This window comes from Pelodiscus sinensis, chromosome 12, assembly GCF_049634645.1.
Source record: "Pelodiscus sinensis isolate JC-2024 chromosome 12, ASM4963464v1, whole genome shotgun sequence".
Lineage (NCBI taxonomy): Eukaryota > Metazoa > Chordata > Testudines > Trionychidae > Pelodiscus > Pelodiscus sinensis.
In genome coordinates, this window is record NC_134722.1 from 1,789,087 (window position 1) to 1,808,684 (window position 19,598).

The following is a 19,598-nucleotide window of genomic DNA, read 5'->3' on the forward strand; positions in this document are numbered from 1 at the left end:
CTCACATCTGTCAGTACAGACGGGTAGCCTCTCTCACATCTGGAGACACTATGTTCTCAGGTTATCCATTTCACAGAGTAAATCACCACTTTCGGGATGACACCAAAGGCCAATAAAACCAAGTCAAGGGCAAGACACAAATATAATACCTTTCTTTTCAAGAATTTAGCCCTATGACACAAGCAGTAGTTATGAAAAAAATGAAAGCCACCACAACAGACTTCTGCCACAACTGGATTGCACTAGACATTTCAATCATTACAACCCAACATCTAACCTCGCACTTTCTAAGTTAATCAAGAAACTGGGGGGGGGGGGGGGGGGGGGGACACGGGACACCAACCAGACCCATCTGTTATTGAAATTCAGCATAATGGTAAATCTTTCAGGTTTAACATTAAGACATGATACTGAGACAGCATATTATTCTGGTGGACTATCTTCTCCTGCCTAGAGACAAAGAAAATACATTCAGACATAGGCTACTGGACTTCTCTGCTACATTTAATTGTATTGAACACCAAATACACAGAGCACCAAACAAAAAGAATCTGAAATGATTCCAGTCCTTCCTCTTAGATTATGTATAGACAGTCATTTCACTAAATCCTCAACTGTGGAGTCCCACAAGAGTCAATTCCCTACCCCACATTATTCAATAGCTATATGAAGTTGTTGGGAAAGCTGATGAGACAGTGAGAAAACAGGCTGAAGTGCAAGAAGTACACTGACATCATCCCACTCTATGTTTCCTGTGCATAGAAGAAAGGGAATTTAAACAAGACCTACACCAAAATCAGCACCTGAGTGAAAAGCAGAAGTTAAAGGTGAACAAAAGACAGGCACATGAAGCTGACAGGAAAAAAACAATTCAGAGAACCCACAACAATTGAGGGCATCTGCCCTCTGATTGTTAAATCAATCCTCAAACTTTGAATACTTTGGGACTCCTCAGTGCTACTGGATGCACAATAGCAATCCGAAGTTTATTTTACCACCATGACAACTGAGCAGAAAATTGAACCCCAACCTATCAAACATATACCTGGCTTCACACACACACACACACACACACACACACACACACACACACACACACACACACACACACACACACACACACACACACACACACACACACACACACACACACACACACACACACACACACACACACACACACACACACACACACACACACACACACACACACACACACACCCCCCTACACCTCCAGGCATGACTATGTATTGCTGTTCATATCCCCGAGTCAAGCCACAAACCTTGAAAACGTTCAACTGTCACAAAGCAAGACAGTTTACTATGAACATATCACTATGATGGCTTCCCTTGAACAGAGTCAACTTGAAAAGAGCTCAGCTTTAATTATACAGGGTTTCTGTTTGGATATTCAAAGCCCTTCATGGGATTGGTCTTCGTTACCTGGAAGATCTCATTTATCTCCGTGACTATGATCTCACATTGAGATATACAAACCAGAAAGCAAACAGGAGCCTTATAAAGGTGATGAGTAAGTGGAGAAATAAAAGAACACAAAATAATAAATAGAATAAAGAAAGAACAGAAGCTCCAGATCATCTCAACACAAGAGCACAGAAAAACTCATTAAGAAATTGAGAGATGGCAAAATCAAAACCAATTAAGAGAAATACTTTTTACACAATTAGATTGTCACAGAACGTGACACAAGGAGTTCCACAAAGAACTGAGCAAGACTCAAAGTGGAATTAGGCATTCATATGGATAGAAAAAATACTGAGGATTACTATAGCTAGTGCCAACAAATTTGGAAAGGGATATAAAACCTCGTATTTCAGGCATTAAGACGATCTCAACTATCAGTTAGGATGAGACCTTCATAATGGCCAGAATACCTGATCTTTGCCTACTGCAAGTTTACTTGCACATTCTTCTGAAGTGCTACTGTTACAGACAGGTTACCAAATTAGATAGAGATGTGTAGACAGAGATGTGTCTGATATAATACAGGCAGTCCCCGGGTTACGTACAAGATAGGGACTGTAGGTTTGTTCTTAAGTTGAATTTGTATGTAAGTTGGAACTGGTACATATTGTAGGGGGAACTCTAGCCAAACATTTCTCCAGAGCTCAGTTTTATTCTCCCACACCTCACTTCCCTCAGTCCTTTATTCTCAAGCTGAGGTGTCTGCTGAGAAAAGCCGCTCCGTGTCTCCCTGGTCTGCTGGGGGGGGCGCTAGCTTCGTGTCTCCCTGGTCTGCTGAGGGGAAGCAGCTAATGTGGGGTTGCCTCACCCCGTTTGTAAGTAGGGATCCGATGTAAGTCGGATCCATGTAACCCGGGGACTGCCTGTATGACAATTCCTTTCTTCTGTGTTCCCAAGGGAAAGGGGAAAAAAAAACACCACACGATTACTTACTTCTGTATCTGTTGTTCTTCGAGATGTGTTGCTCATGTCCATTCCAATTAGATGTGTGTATGCCACACACATAGATTCCGGAGCTTTTTTCCCTTAGCAGTACCCATTGGGCTAGCCGGAGAGCTCCCTGGAATAACACTGCTATATCGGCGCACAAATACCTCTGCTGGCCCTTCACCCCCTCAGTTCCTTCTTGCCAGAATCCTCCAACGAAGGGGAGGTAGGTGGGATTTGGAAGTGACATGAGCAAAACATTTCAAAGAACAGTTACAGAAGTAAGCATTTTTTCTTCGAGTGTTTGATCATGTTCATTCCAATTAAGGTACTGCTAGGAAGTAACCTAGGAGGTGGGGTCAGAGTCTATCAACACCTAGTCTGCAAAAGACTGCGGCACAGCCTTCCCAAAGGCCACAACTTCCCTGGCCTGCTGAGCAATCGTGCAGTGACTGGAAAAAATGTGCAGAGGACCACGTAGCTGCTCTGCAAATATCAAGAATGGGCACCTGTGCAACAAATACTGTGGATGACTCCTGCGCCCTCATGTAATGGGCCATCAGCGTGGGTGCTGGTCTACCAGCAAGGTCATAGCAAGCTCTAATGCAGAAAGTGATCCAGGAGGATAAGCACTGGGCCAATACCAGTGAGTCCTACATCCTCTCTGCTACAGAAATAAAGAGTTGAGGGGATCTACGAAACTCTCTTGTCCTCTCTATATAAAACGCTAGTGCCCATCTAATGTCTAGAGAGCATAGGGCCTGTTCTCTAGGCGTAGAGTGCAAATTCGGGAAGAAAACCAGTAGGTAAATGTTCTGGGACATATGAAAATGTGCGACAACCTTAGGGAGGAAAGCTGGATGGGATGTAGCCCTAACCTTGTCCTTAAAGAAAACTGTGTATGGGCTCAATGTGAGGGCCCTCAACTCAGATATTCTCCTGGCTGAAGTAACTGCAATCAAGAATGCCACCTTCCACGATAGGTGCTTCAGACAGCAGGAGGCTAAGGGCTCACAGGGGGCCCTCACAAGACCTGTCAGGAGTAAATTCAGATCCCATGGGGGTACCGGCGGGCATGTATAGGGGAACAACCTGCCCACCCCTTCAAGGAAGCGCTTCACCATCACATTTGCAAACACGGTCCTATCTCCCTCCCCCAGGTGAAAAGCTGCAATCGTGGCCAGATGAACCGTCAGGGAAGACATAGAAAGGCCCTGGTGTCTGAGGTGTAGGAGGTAATCCAAAATGAGAAGGTCTGAGGCACTCATTGGGTCCATCCCCACCTGCTCCACCCACAAGGTGAAGCGTTTCCACTTGGCCTCATACACTGCCTTGGTGAAAGGCTTTCTACTCTCCAGGAGGACCCTCAGCAACTCCTCCGAGCAGAGTAGCTCCACCTCAATCACACAGGTACTATGCCAAGAGGTGCAGGGACAACAGGTTCGGGTGGCAGACCCGAGCCTCCTGATCCGGAGTAGGACCTCATGTATCTGTGGGAATGGGGGAAGTGTACAATAGCTCAAGGCCACTGAATGCATAGGGCATCCCCTTGGGATCCCTGCCCTTGACCCATGTACAAGCAATAGCTCTGGAACAAGGCATTCTCCTGTGTGGCAAACAGGTCCAGACAGGGATAGCCCAATCTCTGGAAGACTTCTGATCGGATATCCGGTCTGATGGACCACTCATGGGCCCAAAAGGACCTTCTGAGCTTGTCCACCAAAACATTGCTGGCTCCCAGAAGGTAAGTCGCCTTGAGATGGATATTCTGGGTGACACACAACTCTCACAGATGGAGGGCTTCCTCGTAAAGGGGAGAGGAGTGAGCTTCACCCTGTTTGTTGATATAACACATGGTTGTAGTGTTGTCTGTCAGTACCAAGACCACCCTGTTTCTCAGTTGGGGAAGGAAAGTCTGGCACACCAACTTGACTGCCCTGAGCGCTCTGAAGTTTATGTTCAGGGAACTCTCCCATAGGGACCTAAGATTAGGTCTTGAGACCTAAGATTCCCCAGATGGGCCCCCCAGCCCGTGTCCGATGCATCTAAACAGCCACCAGTCCAGGAAGCAGAGCACGGCCCCCAGCAGCATGACAACCGTGTCTAGTGGTGCTCACGCCGGGTTGTGTATGCTCAACAACCACCTCTGTAGGGGTCAGAGCTTCAGCCTAGCATACCTCACCACATATGTACATGCCACTATGTGACCCAGCAGCTTCACGCATGTTCTCACTGTTGTCATGGGGGACCTTTGGAGGTCCATGATCATGGAACTCGTATTCATCAATTTGGCTCCAGGAAGAGACTCCCTTGCCACAGTGCAGTCTAGGTGGGCCTCCACAAATTCTATTATCTTCGTGGAGTTAAGAGCGGATTTCTCCTCCTTTACGAGGCGGCCTAGGCTAGAGAACCATCTCCAAGTCAGAGCTATACGATCTAATACTTCCTCTCAGGAAGACCCCTTTCAGCCAACTGTCCAAGTATGGAAAAACCTGGACCCTGTGCCTCCTTAGGAAGGCCGCTTCTGCAGCCATGCATTTGGTGAAGACCCTCAGGGCTGTAGAGAGGTTGAACAATAGGACTCCAAACTCGAAGTGATCCTGACCCACTGTAAGCCTCAGAAATCTCCTGTGGGCAGGGAACACAAATATGAAAGTACGCATCCTTCAGATAGAGGGCAGCATACCAGTCTCCTTTCTGGAGACTGGTGACCATCCAGAATTTTGCTTTCTTTACAAACAAGTTTAGGTTCCTTAGGTCTAGAATGGGACATAGTTCTCCTTTGGACTTGGGGATAAGGAACTAATGGGAGTAAAATCCCCTCCCTCTGAACTCCTCTGTTCTAAGCACAGTCTTGAACCCCTGTGCCTGCTTCTAATATTGCCGTTACAGGCATTGTTTCTTCCCCTCCTTCTGCCCCTATCAGGACCGAAGCCTTGCTGGAAGGGTGTTGGGGCAGGAGCAGGGTGAGTGGCCTCCTCTGTGGTGCCAGAGTATGAATTCCTAAAGACTTTAGGGTAGCCCAAAAATCTTTGAGGCTATGCAGCCTCAAGTCCGTCTGGTCCAAAAAGAAGCCATATCCTTCAAATGGCAGGTGCTGCATGGTGTTCTGGGCCTCAGGAGGAATACCCAATACCTGCAGTCAGGCGCTCCTCATCATCACTACACCTGTGACAATGCTGCTTGCAGTGCTGCGCATGCCATTGTCCTACCCTCCTGCCAGCTTTCTAAGCAGGTCTTGGTGGGCCCATAGACAGAAGCAGCAGGGCAAGATCTGCTAAGGCCTCATTAGACGAGGAGGACAATGATTCCTTGAACCCTAGCTGTTCCTCTGCCCGTTCTGCCAGCTGTTCACGGGGTACGGCAAAAGGGGCATCCTGACCTGCCACCGACGTTGCTGCTGAAGGCATGGGGCTCCCCTGGGGCTCCCCTCCCCCCGCCGTTCCACAGGAGGTCTCACCATGTCTTTACTACTGGAATGAGCTGACTCCAAAGCGGGGACTCTTGCAAGAGGGGTGGCTGAGGGGGCACTTCCCAGCAGGATGCCACCAACACCAATCTGGTGGCATGCCCTGGGCCTGGTGGTAGGCCCAAGATGTCCAGAATGGTCACTGAGGTTGAGGTTGCCACTGGGGTGGCCAAGTCTGGCTGACTGAAGGGCTTTTGGGGCCTATGTCTAGAGCAGGAACAGTGCTGAGATCTGGACCTATATGAAGACGTCTTAGAAAACACCGACTCCGCTTCCAAGTCTAAAGCCCTTCAAATCGGAAGCAGTGCCGGTGATCTATGCAATCATCAGTGCTGGGCCATGGCTTCAGGTTTCCCCCTGTGCACTGGGCCCAGTGCCGGCAGGGACATCACCTATGCCACAGTCACAGCGGGAAATAACTGGTCTGGAGGCACTGACTGATACAGTGCCACGGGGACACTGTAAGGTGGTACTGGAGTCCCAGACTGGAAACTCCCTCCTTGTACCACTGGATGAACCGGAGCGATTAAGCATTGTGGTGCCGGAGCTCCCAGTGCTGCGGAGGTAGGAATGGGTGCTGGCAGCGGTCCCCACAAAGTGGGTGCTTAGCACTGCTTGGAGCACGTCAGGCTGTGCCAGGGTTGGTGCCTGGGGTTCAAGATGAGCCTGCTGATGCAATGCCGAGGTCTTGGCACACTGGGACGAGGTCAATTCAATGAGCTCCCATACTGCGTCAAATGTCTAGGGTCAACGGTTGCCAGAGTTCTATCACCACCTCCAGCACTGGACTCTCTCTCCGCGTTGGACTCCACTGGTGCCTTCCCAGTCATGGGGTGTTGTGGGGCATCGTCAAAACCAAGTGCCCCTCCTTGGGGCACACTTTGTGGCTGCGCCTCTCCAGAGATCTCCCCTTGTGATCTCTCTGTCTCTCCTCAGCACAGGAGACTGTGAGTGGTGCCACAGGGACTTCGAAGAGGCAACGGCACTAAGGCTGGTGTGCTTTGAACCGAAGGTGCCCGCTCCAGTGCCAGCAGTTGCAAAGCGGACTCCATGAGACTCTAGGCTCAAGCTCATTCTCGCTTTGGCCTCGGCTTGAAACTCTTGCAAATGTGGAACTTGTCTGTATGATGGCCCTCGCCCAGACACTTTAGGCAAGAGTCACGCAGGTTGCCACAGAGCATGGGCTTCAAGCACCTCGCGCACAGCTTGAACCCCTGCGGTCCAGGCATCCCCTCCCTAGCCAGGGAGAGGCTAAGGGGAGAAGAACTCCCTTCTCTTATTTAAACTAACAATTAAATTATTTGAAAGACAAAAGAACAACTATGTGCAGACACTAAGGGTTGGGACTAACAATGCAGTCAGCATTCCAGCTACCATCATGGGCGGTAAGAAGGAACTGAAGGGGTGGAGGTTCAACAGGGGTATACATATGCTGATATCGCAGCGCCACTCCAGGGGGCTTCCCGGCTGGCCCAATGGGTACTGCTAAGGGAAAAAAACCTCCAGAATCCATACATGTGGCGCGCACACACCTAATTGGAATGGACATGAACAAGCACTCAAAGAAGAACTAGAAATATAAATTAGAGTATTATTTTTATTAGCTCTGTTGCTAAATAATTAGGAGATGCTCAATACCATGATGATAAGGATCCAACAGATCGATAATTGCAATGTCCTCTCTCTTCTCAACACAAATTTTAAAATCCAAAAGCTCTAAGTAAACATAAAGCAGCCTCTCTATTTCTCTTTGACTATGTAGTCACTGTATTACTGAGATTTAACTCACCATAGTTAAAGATATGGAGGAGGGCAGAATCAGCATTCATGTCATGCTCCTCATCAGTAGACGAGCTAGGAACCCTAAGCTAGGTAATCTAATGATCGACCAAAATGGGTGATAAATCTTGGTTACATGCCACCTGAAGCACACTGCACATGCACTAAGAAGCCCTACACAGAGCCAGAAGCAGCTGGGCTGGACCAACCCCTGCCTGCTTTGGAGGCAGGAGGGCCCAATTCCAGCCCAGGTAGGCTAGAGTGGCCCCACCCACCTTTCCCCTTTCATATGTTAACTGGCTAACGTCTACATTTAACTGGTTAGCCAACTAAACAGGATTTTACATCTCTAGCAATAATGCAATATAGATATTTCCATATTGCTGCCCATCCCAAATGTTTAAACAAGTATATTTATAGCCTGCTTGAACACTGATGATCTTTCCTATAGTTTGGAAGTGAACTTCATTACATGGAAACTAACGTGTTCAATAGAGATGTAAAAGGTTAACCAGTTCCCTGCTAAGCAGTAGGCTTACCCAGTAACTGGACCTTTACAAATCCAGTGGACAGCCAGCCACAGTGGACCAGCCGGACTGGAATGGGACTCTGGGTGTGGCAGGTCAGCCAGTGGCACCCCAACGTGGCAGGCCAGCCTGAAGCAGCCAGTGACATGCCACATGAGCATGCATGTAACTGTGAAGGTTAACCTGTAAGCTGAGGTTCATCAGTTAACTATATACATGGTTACACTTTCTCATCCCTAATACAAATATTAATAAACAATATTCTTTGAGTGGGTATTATACTAAACTGTAATAGTCTCAGACTGCAAAGATATTGTTTAGTTTTAAATAGACTCAAATGAACACAAATTAACAATACAACTGGTAGAGGGCTGGATGACTATGCTTCTCAATAACAGTACATCAATTCTATAAAATCCTAGCTTTCCAATATTCCCCTTCCTATATCCACAAACATAGATGCCTCAATTTCCAACCATTCCCACTGTGTCCAGAATTCTTTCCTGACTCTCAGTTTTTAGTTTATGCACTAAACACAAGCAATTAGACAAGGAATATAAAGGTCGGTGTTCTGATAATTCATCTAAAATGTTAGTACTTTTCCAAACCTCACTATTGGCCTCAAGGATAACGTGGTTACTACATACTCAAATTATTCACTGTGTCAAAGTATTTTCTTTTATTAGCTTTATATGTGTTGCCTTTCAATTTAACTGAATGTCCCTTTGTTCTAATAGAATGCTAAAACATAAAAACGAAACCCTGGTATTCTTTACTACTGTTTTATAACAGGGTTGGTTGATTTAGATCAAAATTATGTAAATCACCAATTTTAAATCAGGAAGCAGAAAATCTATATTGAAGTAACAGACTTCAATCACGTTTGCATTTGCACTTCAGTTATTTTCCTAACATCAGGTTAATTCTCATTGGATAGTAAACATTAAAAACATCCTGATTCGCAATTAAATCTCTCTATATACTCTATTAAAGAAAACTTTTCCTTCAGGATGACAGTGATGTTATGTCACACTGCATCTTACCTGCCTCCTCCCTCTCTCCCTGTGAGCCTGATCTCGCTGCTTCCCCTTGCCACTTGGAATTGCTATTTTAAACCAACCCACTACTCCCCTTCCTCCACACCCACCCCACAGTGTTTTCAGAGCCAAGAAACATGGCACAGTAGCTAGCAGACGCCACATTGCAGCCATGACAGTGGGGGGATGGTATGGTGCTCGGAACAGCAGGCCGGGGACAGGTGCTAGGCTCCCAGCCGGGCTTATGTGCCAGCAGCAGGCTCTTGGGAAGCCAGTGTGCCATGCCCAACCTCCTAGAGTCCGGCTGCCCCTGCAGAGACTCACCCCCTCCCCAGTGGCTACCAGAGCACCGCTGAGCCACCAGGGGAAGCCGCCGCATCAACCTGTCTGCTCCTTCCCTTGCGCTCCCAATGGACAGGACCCTGGGCTCTATGGGCAGGAGTGGGACGGTGAGCAGTGCAAGCAGAACCACACAGGGGAAAGGTCGGGACAGCAGCCCTCCGCGCTGATGTTTTCCCCACCTCAGCAGGCTGCAGTGCCCTCAAGTGTCGCATGCACATGGCACTACTTGCATATCACTGGCTGCCAGGTTTACAGCTAGACCTGGTACGTGCTGTGGCTGAGACGGGGTTAATGTTGGGGAGAGAAAGGTCCCAGGATGGCAGGAAGAGAGAAGGGACCCTAGCTCGTGCAGGGTGGGGAGAAGGGACCCTGGCTCATGGGGGGAGGGGGATCCTGACTTGCGGGAAGGGAGACGGGGAGAACCGAGCTGGTGGGGGAGATCCAGGGTTGTCTACCCGTCAGTGAGAAGAGGGCTGGCAAGCACAGCGAGCAGGAGGCACAGCCCCCTAACTAGCCTTTAATTCAGTAATTCTTTTTGCTTATGACGACATACTATAGCTATATACATTTAAGCAATATAGCTTAACTTTTTATTTGAGATTTGTGTCAAGTTGGATTTGAACAGAAATTCAAATTCAATTAAACTACCTTAAGTGTGCTGGAAGCATAAGAAAAATAGTTTGTCAAAATACTTTTAAATTAAAACCAACTGATTTATTAAATTAAAGATATTATGCAAGGGCGGAGCCTGTGGATACAGAGTGACGTGATTACGTCATTCCGTCGTCCCACAGAAAAAATTGTTTTTTATATATAGAAAGATTTTCTCCACCTGTGTTCCTAGTACTTAGTGATTTCTATCACCTTCAGTAGTCTGACTTTCCTTAAAACTTTGCAGCAAACTTGTACTGCTTTAAATAAATACATTTAGGCATTAATCTAGGTTGTCAATTTCAAATAAACAAAATAACCCTACAAGTATGATTTGTATTTAAATCAATTTTCATCTACTCTGTTGTATAATAAAACTGCATGTGATACAGGGTTAATCTCTGTACATTAAACAGCCCCATTTTTTCCAATGTTTACTTAAACTTCTAGTTGTCATTTCATCCATTTCAAAACCTTTTCAAGTTCTGCTCTCTTTTCAGAGGTGTGATCAGAACTAAAAGTGAAGGCATATCACCAGTATACATAAACAGTTTTGCACTTCAAGCAGGTTCAATTACTTCGTTGCATTTAAAAAATACAATGCATCCAGCCAAAAATTTTGGCACTTGGAGAACAAACCAAATATTCTGAAAATTTGTTTTAAAAACTGGCTCATTTATTGGTTCAAGTTAAATTTAAGAAATTCAGCAGCCTGTGTCAGACCACTTTATCCTAAAATCAGTGGTCACCAACCAGTAGACTGAAATCTACTGGTAGAGCTTGGAGTCTGACAGGTGACCCTGATTGCTTTGGCCAGGAAGCTATCAAGTGCTAACACTTTAGTTGCCCCTCTACCCACTGTCATGCTGCTCTTGCCCTCTGCCTTGGAGCTGCCCCCGTTAGAGCCGCCTGCTCGCTGTGCAGGGCATGGGAGAGAGAAGAGGGGGCTCTGATGTCAGGGTGTTCCTCCTATCCCCACTTCTGTACTCTTATCTCCATACAGGAGCAGGGCCTCAAAGAAGGGGTGGGAAGGAAGTGGGGCAAGGGCATTTGGGGTTGAGGTAGATCTTACATTTCACTTAAATTTAAAAAAAAGTGATCTTGTGATTAAAAAGGTTGGAGGCCACTGTCCTAAATTATCTGAAGTAAACAAACTTTGTGGGAGAGCAGCAAGGTTTGCCAAACAATTAGCAGGACTCAGTACAGAGGAGTTTAGCAAGAAGAGTGCTAATAATTTCGTCTACATAACAAAAACAAGCTAAAGAACAATTGTTCCTTCAAAGAAGTCTATAGGTCTTGTAACAGGCCCAGTTGCCTCCATGTGACACTTCCTCAACCTGCCCTGCAACTTACTCTGCCTCTGGACCAGGAGTTTGATAGATGGCCTTCTCTACCCAGAAGGGAAGTCTCTCTCTGTGAGACTAGCAGTTTGACTAGACAATCAGCTCTCTTCCCTTGCACCTGGTTCTACAAGGTCTTCATTCTAGGGATGTTAGTGACTACTCTCTCTGAGACACAGCAAGGGGAAGGGAAAACAGGAGTCAGTGCCACCTGCTCCCCTTGCTGCCTTTATCAGAAACAGCAGGGAAGGGGATAGGAAAGGGTGCTGCAAAGCAGCTCCTGTCCGCAGCATGCCAAAGCTCACTGTGGGCAGAGGCTGCTCAGCAGCATCCCCTGTTTGTGGCAGACAGAGCTGGCTGCCGCAAACAGGAGCTGCTGGACTCAGCACGAGCCAGGACCAAACAGTCCTGGCTCATGCTGGTCCAGGATGCTATGCCTCTGCATTTTAAATGTAGTAAGAGCCATGTAACTGCTCATTCCTGGCTCGAGCTGGCTCCTGGAGCTACCCCCACTATGGCTCTGCAGAGTGGTCCTTATTGACTAATCATGTAGTCAATACAAATTGTATCGACTACACCATCAGTCAGATATCCACAATTTAACATCCTTACTTCATTCCACTATATTCTTCAAACTTTCAGTATGCAGTAGAACCTCAGTTACATAAGTTCACAATAGAACACTGACTTAATTCAGCTTTGAAACCTCACTGTGCATAAGAAAAATGCAGCTTTTAAATGAAACAAGCACAGAAACAGTTTATTTAACCTGACAAATCTATTTTTAAACATTCCCCTTTTTAAGTAAAACAAGTAGTCCTGTAGCACCTTAGAAACTAACAATATTTGTATACACACACACATATCTAGTATAGTGAACTTTCATGGGCAAAACCTACTTCCTCAGATGAGAGTGGAGAAATAAATTGGGAGGTTTCCCCTTTTAACAGGAAAAAAAGGTTTTTAGTAGTTTACATTTAAACACAGTACTACTCTGTACAGTTGAGGTTGAGTTTTGGTTATTTGGGAGAGGAAGGGCATTTCTGCTGCCTGATTACATACTTCCTGTTCTAAATGAGGTGTGTGGTTTACTAGTCTGTTCACAACTCCAGTGTTTGCAACTCTGAGGTTCCACTGTAGTTAAACTCCACTCAGATGTAATTCATGGGCTAAATTACCCTCTTTCAAAATACCTGTCACTGTTTATTGTTCTCACTAGAACTAGGGCAAAGTGGAATACATAGTTAAGGCATCCACCTGAATACCATCTGGTAGCGACAGAAGAGTGGGGAGGGGAAGGTTAAAATTCAATGTCTAAAATCATTTTAATCTAACCTGGTACTACAAAACTATTACATAGTAGTCACAATTCTATGATTACTGCATGATGCCATTATGAGTTAAAACTGTTTGAGTGTCTTGACTGTATTTCCATACATTAACATGTTTGGATTTCTTTTAAAATGTGGCCATACATCAGCATTTCCTAGGTTTATAACTTTTTTTTGCCTTTAAAAACGGGGTACCTTAAGAGATTTTTTTTTAACTTGGACGCAATATGTAACAGCCTACATAAGCATGATACAGAGCAGCAAAATACGGTCATGGCATGTCCACTCAGACACACAAAAGCTGTTTTTTCCATCCCTCCGCTGCACAACCGCTATTTTACTCAGCACCCAAATCTTCCACTTAAACGCGAGCTCGGCCCCCAGTGAAGCGAGCACGTCAATGAGAGGAATGGCCTGAGCGGCGCTTCCTCCTGACCACGTTTGCCAAACACAGACGTTCACGTGACGCGAGGCGGTTCATTCACCTGCTCCCGGGGCTCGGGAGTTGTAGCCTCTCTCTCCTCCTCAGGACGGCCCGCAAAGCGCGTCAGCGCCCCGGGAGCAGGGCGAGCAGCCCCCCCGCTCCGCCCAGCGGGCCCGACACTCTCCCGCCATGGTGCCCCCTGACACGAATCCCACCTCGGCCCGTTTGGCGGTTGTGACCCCGCCCCCCTCCCCGCGAGCCGGGCTGACGTCTGGCCGCGCGGGGCCCCTCACCAGCCCCCCCCCCCCGGCCAGTGGCTCGCGCTAGGCCAGGCTGCTGACGCACTCAGCCGGCGGCGCCGTGCACCGCAGCGAGGCGGCAGGGCCGAGCCCGGCCCCCGGTGGCGCACTCGCCGGCCGGGCCGCGTTCCCGCGCCGGCCGCACTCACCCTTGGAGTAGAGGGACTTGGGGCAGTCGAGGTCCAGGTCGGCGCTGAGGAGAGAGATGAAGTCCGAGGGCATCGCAGCTCCGCGGCCCGGCGGGGGCTAAGGGGCCGCCGCCGCCCCGGCGCGGGGAAGGGAGGGGGGCGCCGCGCTGCGCTGCGCTGCGCTGCCTGCGGACCGGGGGCTGCGCGCGCTGCCAGGCTCGGGCTCCGCCGCCGCTGACAGGAATCCGGCTGCGGCCAACGGAACGCTCCAGCCCCTCCGCGGCTGCTCTGCGCATGCGCCGACCGAAAGGGCTCCGGAGGGCTGGCGCACGTCGAGCACTTCGGACCCGGCGCCTTTGCGCACGCGCGGAGAGCCGAGGGAGGGGCGCGGAGGAGTGGAACAGCCGAGGGAGGGAAGGTCAGCTATTCTGCACATGCGTAGACAGATCCAGTCAGGCCGTGCCGGCCTTGTCATTCTGCGCATGTGCCTGCCCGCCGGCCCTTTAAAGAGGGCTTTCGTGCTGCAAGAACAGGCGGCCGCCGCGAGGTTCTACGCATGCGCAGTTTCGGGTCGCTGGGCCTCAGCGGAGGGAGGAAAACAGAACAGCCTTAGCCAAGGGATGGCTCAGCCCAACCCAGGGCCAGGCATGGGGGGCAGCTCACACACAGTGGGCAACAGGCCAGGGCGGAAGGATACAGAACAGGCGGGGGGGGGATGACACTCCCTGGTTCTGTCCAGGGCTGCGGGGTCGGGCCCTGGTGCAGAAGGGGGCTCAGGTGGGGCCTGGGGTGCAGGAGAGGGCGGGGGTCTGCAAGGGAGTTTGGGGGAGGAGCAGGCTGTGATTTGGGGCAGGGGAGCAGGGTGGGGGTGCAGGAGAGGGCAGGGGTCTGCGAGGGAGTTTGGGGGAGGAGCGGGCTGTGATTTGGGGCAGGGGAGCAGGGTGGGGGTGCAGGAGAGGGCGGGGGTCTGCGAGGGAGTTTGGGGGAGGAGCGGGCTGTGATTTGGGGCAGGGGAGCAGGGTGGGGGTGCAGGAGAGGGCGGGGGTCTGCGAGGGAGTTTGGGGGAGGAGCGGGCTGTGATTTGGGGCAGGGGAGCAGGGTGGGGGTGCAGGAGAGGATTCTGGCCTGGGGGAGGGATGTAAGAGGGGGTGCATGGTCTGGCAGCAAGCTGTGACCTAGGAGAAAGGGAGTCCAGAGGGCGTGGATGGTGGCCTGAGGAAGGTACTTGGAGGGGAGAGAGGGGGTGGAGGGCAGGCTCTGGCTGGGAGGTGCTTACCTAGGTGGTTCCCAGCCAGCAGCCCTGCAGGAACCTGAGGCAGGCTTCCTACCTGTCTGCAGTGGTTCCAGACTGCTTCACCTGGCTCTGGTGGGGGTGAGGGAGGAGGCTTTGCCCCTGCCCCCCAGCAAAATCTCTCAGTTCCTGCTGGCTGGAAACTGGCCCATAGGAGCTGAGAGATTTTGCTGGGGAGTGGGGACAGTGCGATAAGCCTCCTTCCTCCCTCCCCAGTATCCAGAGCAGCCAGCCTCTAAAGTGGCTGTAGCTGTTATGTGCTAAAGGTCCTGGCAAGGGAGCTGCAGGCTGGATCTGGCCCACGGGTCTCACCTTGCCCCCCCCCCCCCCAAGCTAGATCAATGAGACCCTGAATGACCAGGAAGCTATGCAGCTCTCAGGGCTGTCCATCATGTGGAGGGGACAGATGGAGACTTCCTGTTAGCCCAGAGGTAGGGAGGGGGATCTTATCCTGTGCTCAAACAGGCCAGCAGTAAAGGGAAGAGATGTGGTGAATTCCCTGGTGCTGGAAAAATTTTTATAGTGGAAGTGCTGAGAGCCATTGAAGCAAACTCTGCACCCTGTATACGATGGAAACAACTTCAAGCCGGGGGTGCAAGAGCATCCCTGGTCCCAGCACCTATGCTCATGGTAGCAGTGTAGTCTCACACGCCTGAAGCAGATCCTCTCCCACCGTGTGCAGCTGTGGGGGAGGTGTACCGCATGGTAGTCGAATATCTCTGGTGAAGTGAGGCTCCCTGCTGCTGTGCAATGAAAGAAAGGGGTTAAAGCAGAACAAGGTGGCATGCTAGCTGCCAACAGGTGAAGGAGAGAGTGCTAGGAAACTCCTCTAGTGCACGCTGCAGGGCTCTTTGTTCCTCTTCCTTTGCTGTAGCTTCTCATCTTCAGGCACAGACTGGAGCTGTGAAAGTTTAACCGTTGAGTTGAACCTGGGCTTATGGGTTAACGTTTATGGTTACAGGCTCTCGGTACATGTGGGGAGCCATCAGCTGCCATGCCCACACCCCCAGTAACTGCTGAAAAATTCTGCAGTTACACAGTTAACACGTTTTAATATACTTAGTACAGACCATGAGAACTGAATTTTCTCCCCCATCAACAGTTTGAAGGAAATCACTCAAAGCTGATGGAAGGAGGAAAGCCATTCCAGAGCTTTAGAAAAATGCCACATTTTCTGGAGTTTGAAGTTTGTTCTGTCCCATACTTCCAACCTGGCTGTGTCTGATCATTTAGAACCTGTCATAGACTGGTTTTCCCATGAAGTAGGTTGATAAGGTTTAGGTTAGAATGGAAAAGTGACTAATGTTCAGCTTAATCTTTTTTTCTTATCCAGTATGCATCTTGTTCATTAGTCTGTGTCATCTCTCCAGGAATGTCACCTGTTGTACCATAGTCTTTCATGGCACCGTGTGTCTGCTCACGTGCTGCTAGTTTTTCCTTAAACAGGATGTTGCAGGCTTCCATCCCTTGAACTACTTAATCTGGTCCCAGTGACAATCAGCCTGACAACTCCAACTGAACAGCTATTCTGTGGGGGTAAATGCTACAAAAGTGCCAAAATGATTGTTAGGTTTTTTAAACTTACAACTTTTGAGTTTTCATTCTTTACAAGGTTATCATTCTTGATCGTACTCTATACAACTAATTGGTATCTTATATCCCAAATAAAGTATACGTACTTAGTTACTAAATCAGGTGTGGGTAACAGGACCCTTTCCTGGTGAAAGTATGCAAGAGAAGGGGTGATCTATGAAAGAAAAAGCAGTGAAAATGGAGATGGGAGGGGGAGACACACAATAACTTGTTTTTGACACTGAGCCTTTTCTAAAATAAGTCTTTTCTGAGGCGTATCTGCCTGCTGTATAAAAGGGAGCCAGGCTATTCAACTCCTTTACAGAGGACATAACCTAGATGGCATCACAAAGCGGATGGGATGTTTCTCACAACCATAATATTATTATACCTATCAATCAATTCAGGAAATGGGAAAAGAAAAGAGGCAGCACTAGGTGAGGGGGAAAACTCTGCTTCATGCCTGGCGAAGAAACTCATATTTCAGGTTTGAGGATCTAAAAGTGCTTTCCAATGACAAATTTACTCAATATCAAAATAGGGAACGTCGGCTCTGATTTTAAATGACTAAGTTTGAGCTTAACAAGCAGCTAAGAGCATAAGAACTGTTAAAAAAGATACAAAAACTGGGAGATGCAATTGGCATTTATAGAAGAGCACTAAGGTAAGCAAAGATTGATAGAGTCCTGCATGGATACAACATTTGTATCTGCAAAAATGAGCTGTGGATATCCGCACTGACATCCCTGGATGCTGATACCCATGGATATAAAGTGGATAGCTGCAAATTTGCAGGGTTCTAGATTAGGGATGTGAAAGGTTTTGGGGGGGGATGGTCTGTTCTGGCTGGGCTGGAGCAGCCCATGTCTGGGAGGACAGTGCTCTAGCCCCAGCCATTGTGGGCAGAGGTCCACTTCGGACCCCACATACACACCCTTCCTTTAATCGTTTAACTGGTGAACCAAATAAATAGGATTTCACATCCCCAGTCTAGACACAACGTTTGTATCCACATCCATATCCCCAAAAATGAGCTGTGATCTCTGCATCCACATACATGGATTTGCAGGGCTCTAATGATTTAGTGAAACATTCTAGGATCATCAAAGCACAAGAGAAACCACAAGCTAGCAGGGTAACATAAGCAACTCCCCAAAAGTCTATGGAATGACAAGTCTAATTAAAACTAAGATTCCCAAGCTTTCCTGGAATCCTGGCAGATACAAACTCCTCTTGGTACATTTTCTACTAAGAGGGAGAAACACTATTGAGAAAGTAAATAACAGGGAAGGGTTGAATCTAGTGACCAAAGTGTACGTAAATTAAACACACAGAAAGTATGGATTTCAAGAAAGCAGAAGTTGGGGGATTAAGAAATCTAGTGAATAATAGGTGTATTAAGCAGGAGTGGGGAACCTTTTTTGGGTCGAGGGCCACTGACCTACAGAAGAGTCAGTTGGGGGCCACACACAGGTGAGAAGCAAAAAAAAAAGGCCTCTCGCTGACTTGGCCCCAAATGAGAAGGAGAAAGATGCTCCCTACGTTCCCCTGGCCTAGCGGGACCCTGACTAATAGATTTGTGTGTGTTCCAGCCCCAGGGTGGGGCAGCAGGGAGGCTGGAGCACAGGCTCCCCAATGCTGGGGGGGCTCTGAGTCTCAGGGGCTGCATCTGCCCTCCTCCCCCCGGCCTGAGGTTCCCCACCCCTGATAAGTATTAAAATTCACCAGTGTGGAAGGAGGCTGAGGCATCTCAACGCATCTTAGTTCCTCTGGGGAGGATGAAATCTGAGAAAGAGGCGATGAGTGTGAATGCACACAGCTCTGGTCCAGAGAGACGAGACCCTGCCTCGGCCATGAAGAAAGAAACATGGGAAAATTCTTACACCCAGAACTTCCAAGTGCCGGAGGAAAGCTGAGGGCAGCAAGGCCAAATGACCACTGCACTTGTCCATAGGTCTGTCTACACCTCCCCGCTGGGCAGGAGACAGGCGCTGCCTAGAGGAGCACAGAAATGGCAGAGCCCCAGGGTGCGCGCTGTAGCCAGCCTGTCCCATGGCCCAGCACCACCTCCCTTCTCTAGTCTGCTGTTGTGCCGCTGCTTCCTGATGGGGGGAGCCTTTTCCGGCTCGGTGAAAGGCTCTGGCGGAGGGAGAGCAGTGAAAGCTGCTGGAGTTTTCCCTGTTGCCGGAGCCTTCCACAGCCCTGTGTAGCCACGGACCACGGTGTGCAGCCACGAACCACGGGGTGCACACAGCCTGCCTTTCACTGGTGCATGGAGCTGCATACATACTACACACTCCTGCAAGTGTAGACAGGGCCCAAGGGAAACAAGGGAAATACAAATAGTTTAGAAGGAATTGTAATGAGCAAGTGTCCAATGGAGGGGCTACTGGCCCCCTTCACAACATTATATCCTGAAACAAATAACCAGTACAGAAAAATAAAGTCTTAATGAATATAGAAGCAACAGGCTAAAACTGCAGCAAGGGAGGTTTAGGTTGGACATTAGGAAAAACTTCCTGCCTGTCAGAGTCGTTAAACACTGGAATAAATTGCCTGGGGAGGTTGTGGAATTTCCATCGCTGGAGATATGGAAGAGCAGATGGGACAGACACCCGTCAGGGATGGGCTAGATGGTGCTGGGTCCTGCCATGAGGGCAGGGACTGGACTCGATGCCTCTCGAGGACCCTGCCAGTTCTAGTATGCTAGGATTCTATAGGGTAGCCCCTCTTTCCTCCCTGGGTTACTGGGGAGCATGCAACACCCACCCGAGTGCCTGCAGTGTTGAGCGTAAAGGAGATGCTAAGTATCCCAGTGCGCATGTTGGATTGGAGGGAATCCTCTACTCTCCCCCTACAGCAGTCCTACTTAGAAAGGAAAATGGGCAGTGCCTCCACCTGCCTGGACCCTGTACAGACTCACCGACGTACCTTCGGGAGCCTCCAGGGATAACCCTAAACTCCTCTGGACAAAGCATTTAACTCAATAGTCCCAA

General features: G+C 48.9%; 1 protein-coding gene across 8 annotated transcripts in view; it reads right to left on the reverse strand.

Moving 5' to 3' along the window:
* The window catches only part of NFAT5 (nuclear factor of activated T cells 5), a 157,522-nt gene that overhangs the window by 121,956 nt on the left and 15,968 nt on the right, over positions 1-19,598 (reverse strand). The window contains exon 1 of one of the 8 annotated variants that reach the window (XM_075939771.1): positions 13,761-14,061. The exons of 4 other annotated variants lie outside the window; for them this stretch is intronic. In XM_075939771.1, the coding sequence (XP_075795886.1) occupies positions 13,761-13,833 (73 nt within the window). In that variant the 5' untranslated portion in view covers positions 13,834-14,061. Of the gene's footprint in view, positions 1-13,373; positions 13,521-13,760; positions 14,062-19,598 lie in introns of those variants that run through there. 3 more of the 8 variants (XM_075939770.1, XM_075939777.1, XM_075939772.1) reach the window with 3 other exon arrangements.